Here is a 21,179-nt window from a genome sequence, read left to right on the forward strand (position 1 = left end):
AATTCAGAGCAGAACATAAACAAAAGCAGCTCTCGGATTCTTTGGCCTGCTTTCCTTCCTGTCTGAGCAAGACTCTAAAACATTTCTAGAACATCTTTCTCCCTGACAAGAAGAAATGCCTGAAACGTCAACACAATCCTGGCAGAAAGGAATGGTAAAAAGTAATAGTATCCTGCCATCTCTTGTTGCATCTTTTTATTTACAGAGCTTGTTAACATAAGGGACACGATTTCATCCTCATAACACCTGTGTGGGTTTGACAGGGTCCACCTCCTCACACTCCTTCAATAGGTAAGGAAACCAGAACTCTCAGAAAAGTGTCCGATACTCCCAAGACTACACAGCTGGTGAGTCGCAGCTCCTTTCAGATGCTAAGCACAGAATCTCAGCCCCAACCAGCCACTTAAGACAGAATGTCACATCACTTCACATAACAGGCAGCACTGACATCTTGGACCGTGAGTGAGGAGATCTGAGGGTGCCTCCAACAGGCAGCACAACCTCTGTTCTCACCTGCAAAACTGGGAGGTTTGGCTGGATGAGTTTTTTTGCTAAAAGCTAACTCTAACATGTAGCATAAAGCAAATTCATTTCATGGAATGAAAGCTTAACCATTCTGCATTTAGTCATGACCACTGCAAGAGGGAGCATATGCCATCAGTGAAATCAAGCACTTCTAGATTCACTGGCCTACAAATTGCTAATGTTGAATGGATTCAAACCTCGTAGTTTGAGATGCATAGGCCTCTGCAAGCTGCCCAGACATCACAGAAGGAGCATGAGGCTTTCAACTCAGGCCCTTCCACTGACCTTGGCCATCTGACCTTTGGGTGAAATGTATATGCTTTGCACTTCACCTCACATCCTATGTGTTTTAGATAAATAATACATTAACAGCAAATGTGTGTTCCCTTCTTCTAGAAAGAGCAGAGGCTGAATGTTAAGGAAGGTCGAATTTGCATAGGGGTCTCCTGCTGTATCTGAGACAGAAGAGGCCAAAGAACCAGAAGGGTATACCATTTCTAACTTTTAAATCGAGATCACAGAATAAATAAATAAAAAGATCAAAGTATGTTTATCTTTCCCATTTTAATCGAAACCTTTTTTGTGCGAGTTGGCCAGCCCCAATATACTCCAAGAACTTATACTCAAGAATTCAATATGTAGAGCGATGCCTATTTACAGATATGAAATGGCACTTACCCGTAGATATGTGTGCATCTATTAACATAGAAGTATTACTATGCAATCTATAGCTTCATTCCTAGTAGAAGAAGCATTATTTCCAGGATGCTTCTAACACCACTTCCTGAACAACTTGTATCTGTTACTATGAACTGTCCACATTCTTACATAAGCCAACCCTCACTTGGGAACTAGGTCAGTGTTTCTCAAACTATCTGTGTGGAGGAATCAGTTTTGTTTTAAATTTTTTTTCAGTTTCCAATATACCATGGTCTGATAGTTTTACAAAATACAATAACAATGAATTACCAGAATCATAATTTAAAAAATGGAAAATAACAAGTGTTGGCAAGAGAAACTGGAACCCTTATACTCCGTGGTGGGAATGTAAAACAGTACAGCCACTGTAGAAAACAGTTGGGCAGTTCCTCAAAAAGTTAAATGCAATTACCATATGGTCCAGGAATTCTATTCCCAGATATATGCCCATGAAAACTGAAAACAGGTATTCAAAGATGTATACAAGAATATTCACAGCAATGCTACCCAAATAGCCAAAAGGTGAACAATAAATATGTCCATCAATAAATATTCATTATTTATTAATGAATAAATTTAAAAAATGTGGTATTTTTTGGAATCTTATTAGGCCATAAAAAGAAATGATGTCCTGATAGATGCTAAAACTTGTATGAACCTTGAAAATATTATGCTCAGTAAAAGCAGCCAGTCACAAAAGGCCACAGATTGTATGATTCCATTTACATGAAAATCCAGAATAGACAAATCCACTGAGAGAGAAAGCAGATTCATGGTTACCAGGAGCCGGGAGAGGGAAAACAGGAGTGACTGTTTAATGGACATGCGGTTTCCTCTTGGGGTAATGAAAATGCCTTGGGACTAGAAAGAGGTAATGGTTGGCAAACATTGTGATTATACTAAATGCCACTGAATTTCGCACTTTAAAATGGTTACTAGTTAATTTTGTTAGGTGTATCTTACTTCAATAAAATAATAAATTGCTAGAAAGATGAAGACAAAAAATACAAGACCCAATTTTTTTATTAGATTCAACAGACATAAAATTGCTGTGTCAAGCTGCTACAAGTTTTTATTTACTCTTAATTTTTCTATTTACCTCCTCTTAGACCAGTAACAGAGCATCCGCAGACCCACGCCAGCCTGTGGCCCCCACTCAGAGAACCACTGCCTTAGATCCTATCCCACCTTGCTTGCCCAGAGCCACTGCCACTGTCCCTAACAGCTGTGCCCCGACACACACCTTGCACAAACTAATTTTCCTTCTATTGGATCACTCACATCAGCACACAAACCTATTATAATATCTTCCTTCTCTAAAAAAAGAGAAAAGGACATTACTTGAACTCAACTCTTTCTTTAGTTAGTGCCCTATTTCACTACCCCTCTTACAGCAAAACTCCTTAAAGAGCTGTCCCCTCTTACAGCAAAACTCCTTAAAGAGCTGCCCCAATGTTTTTCTCCCATGTACCTCCTCCCTACCAAAGTGGCTATTCATCAAGGTCATCAATCATTTCTACCTCGGAGCGGCCCATGGTCAATTTCAGTCCTCATCTCATTTGACCAGCATTATTTGACTCCTTTCATTGAAATACTTTCTTTTCTTGGCTTCCAAAATACCATTTACCCTTAGTTTTCCTCCTACCTCACAGGCTGCTCCTTATTACGCTCTCCTTTGCTGGTCCTCATCTAGCAGAGCTCTTAACACTGGAGGGTCCCAGGACTCAAGCCTTTGTCCTTTGTTCTTCTCATCTACACTCACTTCTCTAGGGGAATATCATCATATTGACTTCAAATAACAACTATGAACTGACCTCTCAAGTTCTTATTTCTAGCAGACACCTCTCCTCTCAATTTCAGACTTCATACATCGAATTCCTACTTCACAATCTGCTTGGATGACTCGTGAACATCTCAAATTTAGTAAGTGCAAAATTAAACTCCTAATCCCTACAAACCTGTTTTTCATATGGTCTTCTTTACCTCAATAAAGGGAAATTCCAATATTCTACCTGGTCAGGTGAGAAGCTATGGAATTATCCTTTACTCCTCCCTTCCTGACACATTCCAAATCCATCAGCAAATCATGTTGGTTTCAAAACAAATCTAGAATTCAACCACTTATTATCACTACCATACTTCCACCCTGACAAAGCCATTACCATCTTTTGCAAGAATTACTGCAGTAGCTTTTTAGCTGGTCTCCACGCTTCTACTTTGCATCCCTACAGTCTATTCTTAAATAGTCACCAGAGTGATCTTTAAAAGACACAAGGCAGACATGCAGCACCTTCACTGGAAGCTCTCCAATGGCTTCCCAGTTCACTTGAAATAAAGGCCAAAGTACTTGCAATAGTTTACAAAGTCTTACTTGACTGGGCCCTGCCATCTCTTTGATTTACTTCCTAATGCTTTTCAGGATATAAAAAGGACAAAAAATGGCTCCTAGCCTTTTTACAAAAACAAAACAAAAACAAACAGCAACATGGCAAAAGAAAAACTCTTCCTGTAATTCTTTTCCCCCCTATATTCTATTTCTATGTTTCAATCTTCAGCAAAATCAGAGGAAAACATTGAACTTGGACTCACATCTTCAGATCATAAAGAGAGGTTAAGCTTCTCTTTAATGAAACTGAATAAATGGACAAATTTATACTTTAAAGAAAACATTAAAGCTACTGAAAACAGTTTTTTGAATTACTTAAAAGTCCTTACTTAGAGTAATCTTGGCAAGTCCTTACTTACAAATCATAACTTATTTATTAACACAACCAACCCAAGGATCTCAACTCGAACTTGACAGAACTGATAAATGTAACCGGTTATCAGCCAGCCTTTGCCACCTCTCACAAATGAATATACTGATGTCCCCAACCCCACCCACAACACCCTGCCACTAGCCTCAGCCCCACTTAAGGTCCTAACTTGTCCCCGAAGAGCTCTCTACTTATATCTAGGCTGATGATAAAACTGAGGATCCAATGCCCCAAGAGATGACACGTGGGGTGTCCTTGTGGACATCCAAACACAACTTTCTCTTTACTCTTCCCTTCCCACCAGCACTATAAAAATTTCATACAATCTAGAGCCCATAATACCATACATTTGAAACTCATAAAGCCACATTTCTTTAAAAAAAAAATTAGCTGAGATTTGGATTTTCTATTAATTCATATTCTCTGTCTCCATGACAATTCCAAAGTAGGTAATACTGCAATTTCACTGTAGTGCTTCCTAGCTAACTCTGTCATGTTCGAAGCTTGACCCTCTTGATTAATTATTAGTGAGTGAGGGGTACTGGAAAGTTAAATCTGGGGCTTCTTCACACCACACTTTCAAATATACATATCACCAGAAAAGATGTGAGAAATTCTAGGTGTTATTCTTGGCCTTTCCCTATGAACGCTGGTACAGCTGGTCTCTTTACTGGACTGTAACCTCTTGCCTTCTGAGTCTCTTTCTTTTCTGTCATAAATTCAAATGCCTGCTGCTCCGCTCCAAATTCATTCTCCTCTGCTCTAATAAATTTCCTCTTATCTTTTTGTCTTATTGTCTTCCTCCAAATTTACACCTTTGACTCAAGAATGCCAGTGCTTCTAAAAAATATTACATTATTCCTGGAGAAAGAAGCTCAGGCAATTTCTTCCTGAAAGTAGATTTCATTGCTAAATTTTCTGTATGAACAAACATTTCTTTAACTGCTTCATCTCTAAATTGTACATGAAACAATAAGGATTTTGACCTTTCAGGATTATGTTTCCTTACAGAACAAGCTACTTAAAAATAATACCTGATTCATATATTCATTTATTTGTTCATTAATTCACTCAATATCAAATAAAAGACATCATAACAGATGAAAAGGTATATAAAATGTGTTCTGTCCTTAAGGAGCTTACGATCCAGATAAATATATAGAATCAAAGGCAGTATGAAAGAAAGACTATATGGGCATATATTATATGGTATAAATATTTATAATACAGAGTTGTGTTGTCCACTCCTGACAAAAAATAATTAGTAAAAAAGTACAATCAACAATGTGTATTTCAGTCTTTCTGCAGTTCGAACTGATCAGTTCTCTTGATCTATATATTCCCTATTAATGAAATCTCTTATTTTATTTTAGTATGATAAATAAAGCATAACTTGCCCGGCTTTTTCAGACTTCACTGTTCTGAATTTGGAAATCAAAGCTTGGTTCTGATTCTCATTCTCAAAGCACTAACTTTACAAAGAAGCAAGTTCTTTGTAGAAAGTCAAGCTATTGACTTTGTAGAAAGTCAAGCTATTGAAAAAATAAACGTTTAGTACAGGGTAAGTTCTAGTAGTAAGTTTCTCTACCAAGTCATTCACTATTACCCTGATTTCTACTTACTGCCTTAATTGTATATGTTTCTCACTTTCCTAGTTCAAAAGATGATGCTTAAATATAAAGAACTGGAAAAGAGGGCCTGGAAACATAGCACCATAAAAGGCTTGTCTATCATGATGGTGTAAATGTTGAGGAGAAGGTTAAAATTGAAGTGAGCAATTGTGTATTTCAAAGTGCTTTGGTTCATTAAACAATCATTTTTTATTTTAAAGCCATCATATCAGTTATTTGCAATGCTACTACATAAACTCTCAGATCTATTGTACTCAAAAATGTTTTATTATGTTATTTTATTTCTTCCCCCAAAAGATAAATACACCTTCAAATTTAAAATGGAAAAGTTTTGGGAAATGAGTACTCAATATACAGAAATTCACTTTAGCAAAAATATCAAGACTCACACCACATTTAAAGTGCCCCTATATTTCATTGCGATCCTCTAGAAAACACATTTTTAGCTTCTAATGAGAGTATCTGGTCTTATTTCTTGTTGCTCCGAGTATTCAGAAAAAAGAAACATGATATCAAGAATCTACTAAAGCAAAATCATTGTATAACAAAATACCATAAATATTAAGAGTCACACAATAAACTTTCCAACAACTCCTAACTGGTAAACCCTTAGAGAGTCAGACACCCAGTGCTGGATACTCATCCTCTCTCCACCCCAATCCAGTCTGTGCAACCAGACACTTACCACTCGCTTTGGCTTCTGAGTAAGAAGGGCCGTCCTCAAAGGTGAAGATCTGGGACACGCTCTGGCCCAGGTAAGAGGGAGGCGGGTAGTAAGAATGCATCCTGTACTGGGAACTCATTGCATGGCGATTCTCCACGGTTTTCATTTGCTTAAGAAAAAAGAAAGAATATATTGAAACCAAGGTTGCATTTTACAATCATTACAAGAATTACCTAATTCTTTAAATGAAGGGAATAGCCTATTAAGTTGGAAGTATCCTCAACCATGAATACGCCTTTCAGTGTACTGACCCTGAAAACACTAGAACTGTGCATCACGGGTTGCCTTTTCAAGCTTGGGGTCCCTGATAAGGCACCCTTAAAATTCCATCTGGTCATGTGATGCTTGATTCACAAGTACTAAAGAGAAAAGGGCAGGAAAGACGAGAGAGTGCAGTTTAGGAGCCAACACAATCCACTGTAACACTGACTAGCTTGTTTGAGGAACAGCAAGTTATATAACTTCACATTTCTTCCTGTTTAAAACTGGCATCTTGCATTAGTTATAACCCTTATGGTGTTCATATAGAGAATATTTTTTTTAAAACGACATGTGAATACCATATTAGAATAAGCTGTTGTCATTAGCATGATGCTGTCCTGGATTTTGTCACTCAGAATCCATTCCCACACCCCTTCTATGCTTTTCCTTGTAACAAGGGACGAAAATCTGGTATCTCTGCTTCCCAGACTCCTGTCACCAGGGTTCTGGAGGTGATCTGAATTCTGCTAATAGGACATGGACTGAGAGCTGGAAGACAAAGGGAAGGCAGAAGGAAGCACACACTGTCAGCAGTGAGCAGCTGACATGCAGCAGTCATGCATTTTTTCTGACAATCAGACCTTTGGGACCATAGGGCAGCTTTTATGTAAGGAGCAGTTCACATAGCTTCTAGATCTCTCATTCAAAGCTAAGGAGATAGGATCTGCAGGCTTAGAAGGGGACACCATTTCCATTTTCCTAGCCACTTCCACGAACACTTAGAATTGTTGTTTCTTGCACAGACCCTGGTACAAACACTGAACATAAAACACATTACACCTTTACAGAAAAGAAAACATCTAGACTTTATTTATACTGCTTTAAAAATATTAAATTTAGATGGTATTAACTTTACCCAAAAAAGCCAATCAAAACGAATGTTTAGGATACACCAATTCTGTTCAAGAATTAAGGAATAATTTCGAAATCACATTTTTCAATCAAACTTCTAGAAAGCCACTTACCTGATAAAGAAAATAATACTAACTTGACAGAGCATGGCAGGGTAAAATTAGATACTGGACTTCCTCAAGATTGTCTATGAACATCCAAATTTTGGACAATTTCCCAAATAATATAGGCAGAAATGTACTTTGAATATTATGCCACTGTTTGGTAGAGAAGCGCATTCCTTGATTTGTATGTGCTAATTTGAGATGTTCAATGGGTTCATTTTTGACCCTCCCAACCATTCCCCAGTGCAAATATATGCTCTGATGAATGAATTATTTCTTCTTGCAGAAGCAAGGAAGACTCCATTCCACTTTATTATTACCTTTCAAGTAAACTTTATCTGGCAAGTTCTCTTTAGCCTTTCTAGTTTATTTTTCTGAAGCATATGAAATAGTATCTCTTCTAGCTCAATCACCCAATTTTCATTTTCTACCATCATATAAATCTTTACTAAATAAGAAGGCAAGCAAGTTATGCTTGGAAACAGCCAAAGGGGAAAAATTGGCTGCCTTAATGAGTGAGCCCAAGTCAGGAGAGCCATTAAGGAGCTGTGAAATCATTAAAGAGGGATCAACGATGTTTTTACTGCATAGATCCAGTTATCAATCAGACCTGTGCTTCCCAGTGCAGTGCGCTCTTAATATGCATATGAACAGCCTGGGGATCCTGTTAAAAAGTGGATTCTGATTCAGCCTGTCTGGGGTGGGGGTCTCAGAGTGTGACACACTTCCAGGAGATGCTGATTCTGCTGGTTCAATAATCTCACTTTGGTAACAAGGGACTGGAATAAATAATCTTATCTCATACTTAGCGCCTTTAGGGGCCTATGCCCAAAGGAGGACCTTCTAAAAAACTCTTTTGACCAACTGTTAACAATGATCAATTTTCCACCTGAACTAAACATTGTTTTAAATTTTTTAAATTTAAATTTTTCATTATTCTTTTCATACATGAGATCCCCTACAGCTAAAGGATTTTTTCAGGGGTCTGCCGCCATCTAGAATTGTTGCAGCAGTAATAAACTCAAAGACTTTGCGTGAAAAAGCCATTTCTGCCTCTACAGCCTTCCCTCAAGTCAATTACACAGTCTAAGTAATGAATACTGAATGAATAGACAAGTGCTGGCAAAGTGTCGTAACATAAATAGTGGAGACTCCCCACTCTGGGTACTGAGTTAGTCATACCTCCTCCTGGTATGACAGTATCTTCAAGGAAAATGCTTTTCAATTTTCCCTGTATACAAGAAAACTGACAGGATTTGAGCCTGCAGGTTCTGCAAAATGCTGGATTTTCCCCCTCTTACCATGAATTTTGTATAAAGCCCCTTTTTGAAAATATTTGAAAAATATTCACTGTGAGTCTACAACAGGGGTCAGCAAACTTTTTTGGTAAATGGCTAAACAGTAAATATTTTTATGATTTGTAAGCCACAGGATCTCCAGACAATTGGTAAATAACTGGGTATGGCTGTATTCCAATACAGCTTTACTGGAATAAGGAGCAGTGGAGACCCAGCACTGATGCCTGGGCTCCACCACTTCCAGGTTAATTCTAATCATAACCAAGACGGAGAACCAGTGTTCTAGAGTTACCTATACATTTCCCACACCCCAACATACCCAGTATTAACTAAAAAATGTGAAAGGTTAACTCTGACAAATCAACTGGCCAACTGCTGCCAATCCCATTGTGTATATCATTTGAAAAGAACTGTACAATTCTTTTCTTTTCCTTTTAACTAAAGCTTACTGGAAAATAAACAAAATATCAAATCCGTGCATGTTTATTTTCCCCCTTAATTCCTTTTCTGCTTTTAGAAAGCATCAGATAACAGGATTATTTGGAAATAGAAATCAAATTATCTGAACTCAAACATTCAATTTCTCCAATGAATCCCCAAGACCACTGAGCTATAAAAGACTTCCAGCAAAAGAAGAAAATGATACAAAGGGTCAAACTCCATCTGAGGTTATTAAGATGTGAACTTACTGAGGCCATCAATCACTGGAGCTACTTCCAACTGAAAGAATTATCAAGAAATAACTATCCATGTGACAACTTGGATATAAGAACAGTTCTATGTGTTTCTAAGTGCATGTATAAACCTCTGAAGCATAAAACTGAATCATGATTCACCCGCAAAGCCCAGAAAAAAGAGGTGTGGCTGAAAGCAATTTAAAACTCTAAATCACTTCTTGCTCCTAGCTTAAAAAAATCACAGTCCTGCTACTTTCAGGTTAGATGAAATGGGTAAATAAAGAAAGCTTTGAAAGTTGTTGTCTTACTTTAAACCAGCATTACTCAACTGGGGGCACTTTGTCCCCCAAGGGACATTTGGCAAAGTCTGGAGACAATTGTCATAATAGTTGGGGGTTGAGGGACACTACTGGTATATAGTGAGTGAAGACCAGAGATGTTGCTAAACATCCTACAATGCATCGGACAGTCCTGACGAGAAAGAATTATCCAGGCCAACATTTCAACAGTGCCAAGGCTGAGAAGCTTACTTTAAAATAACCTAATGTTACCATCCCCTTGTGCTCAGCCCTTCACCTCCCGCTAAAACAGCAAATTCAACTGAGGGGCAGAAGGTGCAAACAAATTAAAGGAATAGTTCAGTTCTGAAAGGGTGTAATTTTTTTCATTTATGTAATGCTGGCTGTTTCTTCTCAAGATTTTTTTATTCCTTTCAATTAAACAAACCAAGTAAAATCTAAAAACCCATATTCCAGTGAATTATAACTACTATTATTACTAACATGTGGTAGCCGGCAAGCAAGAGACATGTTTTATATACTTATTACCCTCCCAAGTCTCCAAACCAGGATATGACCAATGGATGGGAGCTGGACTCCCAGAGAATGTGTGTGGTGTTAGTATTAACCCCAAAGGAAAATCTAAGAGCTTCAGGTTTTATTGTATTAAACTGTTGTGAACACACAACACAATAAATCTGAACCATCAGTTGGTTTCCTTTTTATATATCTCAGTCACTTTTTTTACAGTAACAACAAAATCCCAACAAAATATAAAAATGTTAGACTCCACTTCCTTTTTAAAAAATTCCTAAATACTATTCATTGGTTGTCTGTAAAGCTTCAGACAGGAAGAGAATTTGGTCACTGAACTGAACACTCCATCCAGGTAATGGCTGTGCCTCAGCTGTGCCAGGTAAAGCATGCCTCAGCTGCAAAGAATTTGAATTGGCAGAGAAAGAGAATGGTCTTCCTGAGAAAAGTGATTATATAGGATAAAATTCCTAATTGCAAACTCTGATATTTAAACAAATAGTGTGAAGATTCCTCGGCATTGACATATTGCTTACAAACTTCTAAACTGCAAAAGTCATATTTGGGACAAACCTTTGGTTTTACAAACAGAAGCCTTTTAATAAAAAGGCAGGCTTCTTCTTCACAGGATGTGGAACCCTAAGTCTCCTGGTTATGCTAAGAGTGAAGACTGGGGCTGACTTTTGTCTTCATTAAAGGATTTCTTTAGTTTTAACAAGTTCCTTTTCAAACCATCTGAATGGGATACCTTTTCCCATGCTCACTTGAGAGCTGTCCCAGCCCACAGACCTTACCTGTGCAGGTGTTGTGCCCGAAAGGCAAGTGCCCATTCACCTCCTCAAATACACACCTCACTCATCCTCTGGGATGCCACATGTCACAGCTAGAAAGGATCACTTTTAATATATAGGCTAAAAATAATTGCTATTATATGCACATTTCAGAGATTCTTGAGAGTAACAGGGTAAATGCTGAGTCATGTGACACAAGCAGATTCCTTACAGCTACAGTCAGCCCCTACTTTCCTCCCTGTCCATCTGGGCGTCAGTCTTCTCTCACCTAACTTCATCAACTCCCTCCACTATGCTCATCTTGCATTCTCTTTGGTGACTATATTATGAACTCCCTCCGACTCCCCTCCATAGGCTGTAAACCCTGTTTCCGAAAGCTTCAGAAGCCTGTGACACAGCAAAAGTCATATAACACTTGTGTGGGTAGGCTAATGTAAGGAAAGCGGCTCAGAGCAGATTTTTAGAAAATAAAAAACAATAATATGCACCACAGAAAAATAAGGAATTCATTCAGAAATACAAACTAACTGTTAGAACATAAAGCAAGCCTTCCCCACGCCCCAATTATCAGAAATGCTGGACAGGGCATGGAATAGGGACTGACATGACTCTTGTATAAACTCTAAGGGTTGGATACCCCATATAATATCAGGATTACATCTGTATTTATTAGTGGTCCATTTTGCTTGTCCTTTTTTTAAAAAAAACATTTAAGATGTGACTATTTCTACATTTTAAAAAACCCAAATTAATTTTTTAACTTCTGTCATTCAATTGGTTGTTTTTACCATCTGTATTGGTGGTACTGATAGATTAAAGTTTATTTTTCCAGACAGTGTTTTCCAAAATGCAGCACTGTGATCATTTAGTGGGCCCCAAAATAATTCAGCGGTTGTAAATCAGAATATTTTTTTAAAGAACAGTATGGAAATGAATGGAATGAAACCTAGTAAAATAAAATAGAACAGAAATATGAGAATCCATCGCATATAGTATGGGTATGAGCTGTTTTAATCGAATTTTCATTTTGTGTTTATGTATCTATAAATATATACTGGATCGCAATATAAAACAATTCTTACTGTGTGTCTTGGTCTAAAATGTTTGAAAGACATTGATATATGTAAATCAAATAAAAGGAAGCAAGGACTTTAAAAATATGTACATAGTAAAAAAAAAAAAGACATGTTAAAAATGATTCCTTTTCCTGGAAGCTGAAAGGGTTTCCATGCATTTCAAGGGATTCACAAAAGAAGGGTGGCCTCTCTGAAGACAGTCTCTAACTGAGACTATCCCAACATCTTCCTCATTATCACAAATCTATACAAGATTTGCTAGTTTCTGGGTCAGAAACTTACATTTGTCTAATTCACAAATCTAAAACACAAACTCTACCTTCCCAACTAAAGTCATGCAAAGCCAGGCAGAAATGCAAGCCTTGTTTGCATAAAAGCCAACAGGAAACACGGCTTCAGTAAGAGAGCTTGTGGAAAATGGCATGAAAAAAACGATGTTATTTGTTCAATAACTATCAAGATATAGGATTCTCTAGTCTAGCACATCAAGTCTCTGAAAGCATTATACAACACCTCTTAAGATAGATGGAGGGGGCTTGTAACAGTGACATTCTTAACATAACTGCTGAGAGAATATTGGTCATTGACTACAGGACTAATAGAATTTAGAGGAAGAAAATGAGTATTTATTGAGAGATACTATAGAGACTTGTCAGCTCCCAGAGTCCTCATAATGTAATCACCATTAACATAGGAAGAAGCTGCTCAGAAAGATCAGATAATTTGGCTGCTCACAAGAGGATTAGACAGAGAGAAGGCAGAATTCAAAACAAGTGAACCCCAGAAGTGTCTACTAAACCAAGCCACCTGGTTTTAAATTAAGATATCTGCTTGTTATAAAGACCTACTAACTGTCTTTGGCTTTCAACAACTCCTCATGTTTTCACTGCTTTGAGATAAAATAAGATTTTTTTTTTCGATAGTCTGAAAATGAGAAGAAAAGAAGCCTGTAACCGCACATTTGGGAACTTTGATTTTAGGACCAGAAGTATCAGAGGCATCCATATCTGTTCCCATTTTGATGGACAAACTTAATTAACCTTTGCTACTCTGTTCCAACCTACTGTTTTAGACAAAACTAGTGACCCACAAACAATATGTTACCATCAGAATCTTAATGGCTGCGACACCAAGAGATATAGCCCTATCAGCAGTATCGGGAAATAAGCCACTTGGATTAGCTGCTCTAAGAAATATGGATTATATTCATGTCACACATGAGCTGTCAGAAACATTAGGATACTTTTAGCATAAATCAGCAGTGTGAAGGGTATCTTATGAGTACTGAGCATGATAGACTGCCTGGAGGGCAAGGTGAGATTGTCTGCGGCCACCTTCTAAGTGTAAGCACACATACACATTAACATTACTTTCTCCTGAACTGGTATGAAAAATCCAAATGCAAGCTGGTGACTGCTGATGAGCACATCCAACTCAAGGACAGCTAGTGGCATCGGAAGGCACTTCTCACTCCAAAACTGTGATGGACAGAGTCCACCTCTAAGTCCACAATACAAGAAGGACCAAAAATCGTTTCCCTAATTACAGAGATGTGAGTGTGTGTGTGCGTGTGTGTGCATGCATATTTGTGTGTGTGTGTGTGTGTGTGTGGTGTGTGTGTGTGTGTGTGTCTGGGAAGGCACACAACCAAGATTAAGAGCTATATGCTTAGTAACTTAAATTTGGGTAATACTATCAAGATACAGGACTCTAACATGTCAAGTCTCTGAAAATATTTTTTTCATATCTTAAAAAAATGTTATGATATATCATAAGATATAAAAAATGCATAGTACCTCTCAAGGCTTCATGCAAAGAAAACTAAGAAACATCTTAAGTAAAGAGATAACAATCTCTGACCAGGCTGTGTTTAAGGGTTAAGTGAAATGTTAGATAAGAAGCGCCTAGCACCATAAAGCTGTTCAACAACTGTCCCATCTCCCCTTCCTCTTCCCCTCAGAGGCCCCCCACTGTGGAAGCATCAGTGAGAGTGTGCTGGTCACACTTGAGGGCCCCCCTTCTGGGTTTGCTACCAGATAACTCTGAGCCCTTTCAAAGGTACGACAGGGATGGTAACAAAGAGGGAGACAGAAAGACCTGCCCATTAAACACTTGAAATATTTCAAGTACATAAACATTCTGTTTGATATTTAAAAGAAAAATTCATTTTTTAAATATTTTATGCTTTCCAAATTTTAAAAAGTTGAAAAAACAACTTAAGATCCTCTACTGTCACTATCACACGCAGAAGTAGGGAGTAAAGGAGAGAGAGAGAATGTTCCATCACATTTTTTGGTTTTATTTGCTTACTCAGACATGGAATTATTATTACCTGCCTTCCTTATCTCACTAGTAGCTGATAAAAATTTGGAAATGCCAAAAAGAATGTCTGTAAATGGGAATGTGATTTAAAAAAATGAAATGAGGAAGTAATCTTTTTTCCCCTCTTTTTCAATCTTTTTATGAATCCCCCCGTCAGGAGGTTGTGCATCTCCAGGGTGATGCCCATAGGGTCATGGTACACCAAGGAGGGGGCACCGAGAGCAATGTGTCTTGGGTACAGGCAATAAGGGCGGGGCACTCTGTAAAGAATTTCTTAAAATAATAAAATTCGCTAAAAGTCGATCTGCTTTTGATTATTCCCATGCAGTGACATGACAATTCTAAAAAACAGCGGTGATTAAATATTCGTCCTTGCTCCATCTCACCCCGCCCCTCAGCACACCACAGCACAGGGCCCACTCTTCCACAAGGCATCACAGCTCTCCCCAGGAGACCTACAGGCTCTGGTTACAATAGCGACTGCACACTTCAGAGTTTCCTTTGACTCCTTCTCATCCGCTCCACTGTGAACTGGTACTTCTAGCTCAGAGCCGGGCAGGGAGTTGGCACTTGATAAATGAAGGATCAATGAATGCATGAAGGAGTTTTTATACATGCTCTGTAATATGGTAGAGATTTTTCGTAACTCTATGCTTTTTATTTTTCTACTATTGTATTCCTAACATAGTTTAAAAAAAAAAAAAGAGCAAATCAGTTTTTGTTACACATTGCCTTGATTTTGGTCTTTATTCACCTGAGGGACACTTAATAAGCCACAGAAATATGGACTCCCAAGAAATTTAATAATCACTCATCCACATACTTAAACATTCTGATAAGCAACTAATTTTATATCATATTCACATCTACTTAACAGGAAAAAAAGTAAGCTCAACAGGAAAACAGATAAGATTTTGGCCACTAGCCCAACCAAATTGAATCTGAAAGCTTTCGAAAACTGTGACCTAATTATCTAATTTTCAAGCAGATTAGAATCCCCAAATGACTGTATTATTTACTAACCTGATGCTATTGAAAAATCTCACAACACACTGATAATATATTTCTTTCTGCCTCCAACCGCATTGTGGAGCAGTTCCTCGAGTACACCAGCCTTTTCTAGGGTTTTCCCCTCAGTCCAGATCAAACTGAACTCCTGTGAGAATGGAAACAAACCTGTGGGATAACCCAGGATTTACCCAAGTTTCCCTGAGATTCCTAAGAATAGACAGAATAAATGTGAACTGCTAGACACAATCCCAGTAAAAAAAGGAACGAGATGACACCGGCATCAACTACTGATCCCTAAACTGAATAATGCTTGAAGAACATTAATTAGAACTATTTTTAGGGAGAAGAAAAAATGTCAGTATCAACATTTTGCTATGAAATGACTAACTAGAAACCCCCAAATAAGCAATTATAAAATTATTAGAATTACAAGAATTCACAAAAGTGGCCAGATACAAAATACACCACTTCATAGCAATACAACTTGTAATCCTTTCAGTCATCAATAGAAATTTATGTCTCTATAATTCCTCTTTAAGAAACCAAATTATGGTTTTGAGCCCTAATACCCTAAGTCAAATACCATATCTATTTTAATTACTCTTTCCTAAAGAAAAAAATTGCTTTAAATGTTTTAAACTGAATGTGTTCTTATAAACTCTTCTGTGCCTGCTTGCAATCTTTGTCCATTTTTCTTTCCAGAGGAAAATACCAATCAGTGTCCGTCTAGCAACAGATAGTGACCAATGAAAAGGGAAGCCAGGGCCAGTTTAACCTGACGATGACATGGGCAATGGGATGGGGTGAGCAGCCTAGAGGATCCCAAGGTTACTTATAGAGAGGGCGCCTGACCAAGAGTACGAAGGCCGAAGTTTGGAGCTTGGCTCTCCGTTACAGTTGTAATTCCTCAAGCAAGTCACTTAAACTTTCTCAGTGCAGACCCACCCAGGTGAACAAATGCATATTTAAGATGAATAAATGCACATTATCCCAAGGACCTGACAGTACGGCCTGGTAGCCTGAGAAAAGCACAAATATTTATCTGAAACCTCCTACTTCATCTTAAAAATTGAAATTAATTTTACATTCTGCTTTCTCCCTGACATATCATTTTTTTAAATTTGAGACTATTTTAAAATGAACTGTTTTTAAATTGTATAGATTGTTCATTATAATCGTCTCCTTGGGAATGGTTTCAACCTTAAATTCATATCTCCTCCCCTCCACTGCCTCTCACTGCTGGACCCTCATGTGAAGCTACCAGGGCACAGAAGTGGAGGGGCTGTGGCTGCTCCCACAAAGCACATGCTCATGAAGTCGCTTCTCAGCATTTTTTTAGCTAACAGTTTGTTCTGACGCTGAGCCATGCTAATAAAAGGAGGCAGTATGAAAACAAGCCCCCTGTCAACGGCTGTTCGTTATAGGTTCAAGAACATCAGCCAACATGCAGTCAAAAGGCTTTCTTAAGTGCCCTGCCTGGCCCTCAGCCTGCCAAAGATGGAGGATCATCCCAGAAATGTTCATGGGGGACACCCTTCTCCGTGCTCTAAGGTGAAGGCACCAGAATCTGGTTTCCTTCTCACCTCTACGTCAGTTTCAAACCCAAGTCTACTTAGACTGACCCCAGCTTCCCTTCTAGTTTTCCAGGTGATAGGAGCAGCTTCCCTTGAACACCTCTTTTTCAGTTTTGTCTGTTTGGTTCAGTAGTAGATCCCTAGCACACAGCAGGACCTCCATGTTTAATGTTTTAAATGTATTAAACCTCCATGTTTAATACATGAATGCATTCCAGTGAGGTACGTAATCATAAATGAATAAGTAAATCATGAGACACTTCAGACTGAGCCCAAAATAACCACTCAAGAAATAAAGTCACCTATATTGTCATTTGTCCACATTCTAACTGTGGCAGGAATGTGACTCTACACATCTGGCGGCACAAGCCTCCGAAAAGCAATCAAGAGGGCACCTGCCACAGGGGCTGAAAGGAGACCCCAGGTATAGCTCTGAGTCCTCCCATATTTATTTCTGTTCACTTGATATCCGCCTCTCCCTTGTCAACTTGGTACAACATGTTTATTTAAGAGATAATGTTGCCCTGGAGGAGTGCACAAGGCAATAAACAGCTTTTGCAGGCAATTAAATGCAGAACTGAAATTGAGCCGCTGGTCAGTGAAACCAACCATTCATCGTGAGTTTGTTCCAGTGTCACAAATGTTATTCCTGTTTCACAACAGGACAGGAATCTATGATTGAGCCACAAATCTCCACAGGCTGGAGACAGGCCTAGAGAGATTAAAGCAGCTCTCAGCATGCAGGGCATTAACACAAAAGAGCCTTAGGATTCTGGAGCACTGACCTGGTAGACTGCTCTATTTATATATTTGTATGTATGTGTGTGTGTATATATATACACACACACACACATATATATATATATATATATACACACACACACATACATACAAATATATAGTTTTGCACTTAGTAGGTGCTCAGTAATTATTTGCAGCTCGCTTGATTTTATAGGGAGACTTATTACATGAAGTCTCACCTCTATAATTTCTTTTTGCAAATAATTCGATACCCTCACTACTAATCTCTAAGTCTAGCTTTAAAAAATTATGATCTCCACTAGAGTCGGTTTTTTGTAGGAATCGGAAAGGAGCTCTTTGTTGAAAAACATTCACACTGCTCCCGCAACATACACTGATACATAAAGCATCAAGGGAAGGAAGATAACATAAAATGGTGACTCATTCGGGTGAAGAGTTAGGAGGGAAGTAGGGTCTTAGCAACAGAGAGTCAAGAAGGTAGATAAAGGAGAAGCTGCCTAAGTTTCAGGCCTTTCCAGTCGAGTCAGTGTCAGACCAAGGAAAGATCCAGTCAGAAGAGACCAGTGCAGTGGTCCCCAAACTTTTTGGTACCAGGAACTGGTGCTCCTAAGAGAATCTAATGCCTGATGATCTGAGGTGGAGCTGAGGTAGTGATGCTAGCGATGGGGAGCAGCTGCAAACACAGATGAAGCTTTGCTGGCTCACCTGCCGCTCACCTCCTGCTTTGCAGCCTGGTTCCTAACAGGCTGTGAACTGGTATTGGTCCACAGCCTGGGGGTTGGGAGACCCTGGACTAGCAGGTGTGCTCTCCAGGTGCAGCTGCAGGACACCTTCCACAAAGGAGACACAAAAGCATGGCAACAAACAAGGGGGAGCCCCCAACTAGCCCTCTCCTGGAAGCTTCCCCTAGCCTCCTAGTGGAAGGCATTGTCCAAAGAGCAGAGCCAGGCACCTTCCTGAAACAGCAGAAACAGCAAGCGCTGGGCAAGGCCTGCTCGCTGCTCCTTATACCTCCGCTGTAACAACTCTGATTAAAAGATGAGCCATCCAGTTCCTATCCCTTAAACACTGATTGTAATTATTACCTGTAGATGGTCACTGTTTAATTAATACTTCTTTATAACATATGCATCTTAATAAACATATTTGTACCATTATAATCTTTGTCTATGCTTTCAGTTTTATATTTCCTACTTGGATCAAATTCTTGCCTAACCCTGATAAAAATTATTCCATATACATTCATACTTGGTCTACGTTCACATGCCATAGTCCTTTAATAACAACTAAAATGTGCCTTATGTATTCCCTACCTTGTTACAAACGGGATCTGAGGAAGCTAAATGAAATACATGTGAACAAGAGGCTGAACATTAAATAGATTTTGAAAAGAGCAAGGCCAAGTGAAAACAATGATTCATGAAATGAATTCACTACCACTGACATTGACACAACACTTCTCGCTATACACAGAAACTTCCACACACAGTAATCATCTTCTTTAGTTATTATACTGCCTTACGCTTCCATGCAAAAATCCTATGAAATTACTACTATGCCCACTTTTCAGACAAAAAAACTGAGATTCAGAGTTAAGTATTTTGCTCAAGGCTACACAGTTAATTCGCAAGTTAGAATTGAACATGGATCTTCAAGTGCCAGACTCCATGTTCCTCAAAGCGCACTATATTGTTCCCCTGACTAAAGTGGCCTGGTTTATAGTCCAGGCTCTTCTATCAGCTAGCTGTGGGTGCTGAACAAATCCCTCCAGCTCTGGACCTCAGTTTTCTCTGCAGCAGGAAGGGGGAGTGGTGTGAACTAGAACTCTGTAAGAGCCATTTCAGTTCTGATCACTGGACTGTCATTTTACAAACTGATAGCTAATGACTATGTTGGCTCTCGTATTTTTCATGTAAGAGTTTATTTCCCAGAAAACTAATTTTTGTGGGCATGACTACAAGGTTGTAAGTTTGTGCTTACATTTGGTTACAAGATTAATTCACAGATTCATAAAATGTCAGACTTAGAAGGGGTGGAGACGCTATATGGTAAAGCCCTCTCATCTCCATTGTTAGGATCATTTTTTATGTTATACACACATTGCAAGTATGCCTAGATGTGTTTTTCTGATAAACATATCACATTCACAGAAAATTTGTATGCAATTCAAAAAGCAACTTCCAAATATCAAGGAATCCAGCATATTTTAAACACTAATGGCCAAGATGGCATATTTCAGGAAAGCACTGGAAGCTCCATTCTCAGTCATCTGAAATAACCATACATTAGTACTGTTCTAGAAGTTCTTGCTTATTTCCAAGTTCCACAAGTGAAGGAAGAAAATCAGCAATGTTGAAGAACCCCAGTGAAAAGCAAAGGACTTAGGTAGGAATTCCAAGCCCTAAAGAATTAAAGAGGGCCTCGGTATTTGTGCTTAACTGATGGCCGTTACCACAGCTCTGAGTTTGTTGCAGACCAAGTATAACTGGACAGTGCTGAGAAACACACTCTGGGGCCAGAAAGATATAGATTCAAACTCCAGCTCTCCTGCTTGGTGGCTGTGTGACCATGGATAAGTCGGCCCTCTGAGTGCAATGTCTTCACCTGGAAAAAGAAGACAATACCATCTGCCCCCTAGACATGCTGGGAAGATTCACTGCTCAACAAATGATAACTACCACTACTGGTGTTATTATTTACTAAGAAGAATAGGCACCAACCACGGTAGCAGAGAAAGACCTATTTCTGCAAAGTAATTTGTTATATGAGAATATATTATCAACGGTGACTGGCTAGGAAATAGAAGGCCTTAAGCCCAGTCCTCCAGGAAAACGAACTCATAGGTTGAATAATGCCTCAGCATCTCTACTGGGCCTCAGAACAGTGACACCTCTCTCCAGTCTAGAAAGTGGTGGTTCTAGAGAAGGCATGAACAGCATCAACACTACATAACCCCCACAGGACAAAGAAAGTCTGGGCAAGTCTCTTCCTCCCACCTTTGCAAGCTGGGGGTATAAGAACCTGCCCTCAGGGGAATCTTTCCTTGCACACAGTGGCTGAGGCAGCCCTCTAAGACCAGGCAACACTGCCACTCAAGAGAGCCCGTCTCCTCTTGGCTATCCTATCAAGAGGGGACCTTGGTAAGGGACCTCCAAAGAAATCTAATACCTCTGCCATTCCCTTCCCAGGTCTTCCAGGTAGAGCAAGAATGAACTAGTGTGTCATGCACCATCTGCCATCTGCTATCATCTGCCATCTGAAAGATTTTGACAAAGTAGAATGTTAAATTTAGATTACTGACTCT

At 38.9% G+C, this 21,179-nt stretch overlaps 1 protein-coding gene across 1 annotated transcript in view; it reads right to left on the minus strand.

Annotated features, from left to right (window-relative positions):
• The window catches only part of DMRT1 (doublesex and mab-3 related transcription factor 1), a 90,839-nt gene that overhangs the window by 36,645 nt on the left and 33,015 nt on the right, over positions 1 to 21,179 (minus strand). Inside the window, exon 5 of the mRNA XM_006918398.2 lies at positions 6,297 to 6,444. Within this exon, the coding sequence (XP_006918460.1) occupies positions 6,297 to 6,444 (148 nt within the window). The remainder of the gene's footprint in view (positions 1 to 6,296; positions 6,445 to 21,179) is intronic.

Source organism: Pteropus alecto, unplaced genomic scaffold, assembly GCF_000325575.1.
Source record: "Pteropus alecto unplaced genomic scaffold, ASM32557v1 scaffold95, whole genome shotgun sequence".
NCBI classification, from domain to species: Eukaryota; Metazoa; Chordata; class Mammalia; order Chiroptera; family Pteropodidae; genus Pteropus; species Pteropus alecto.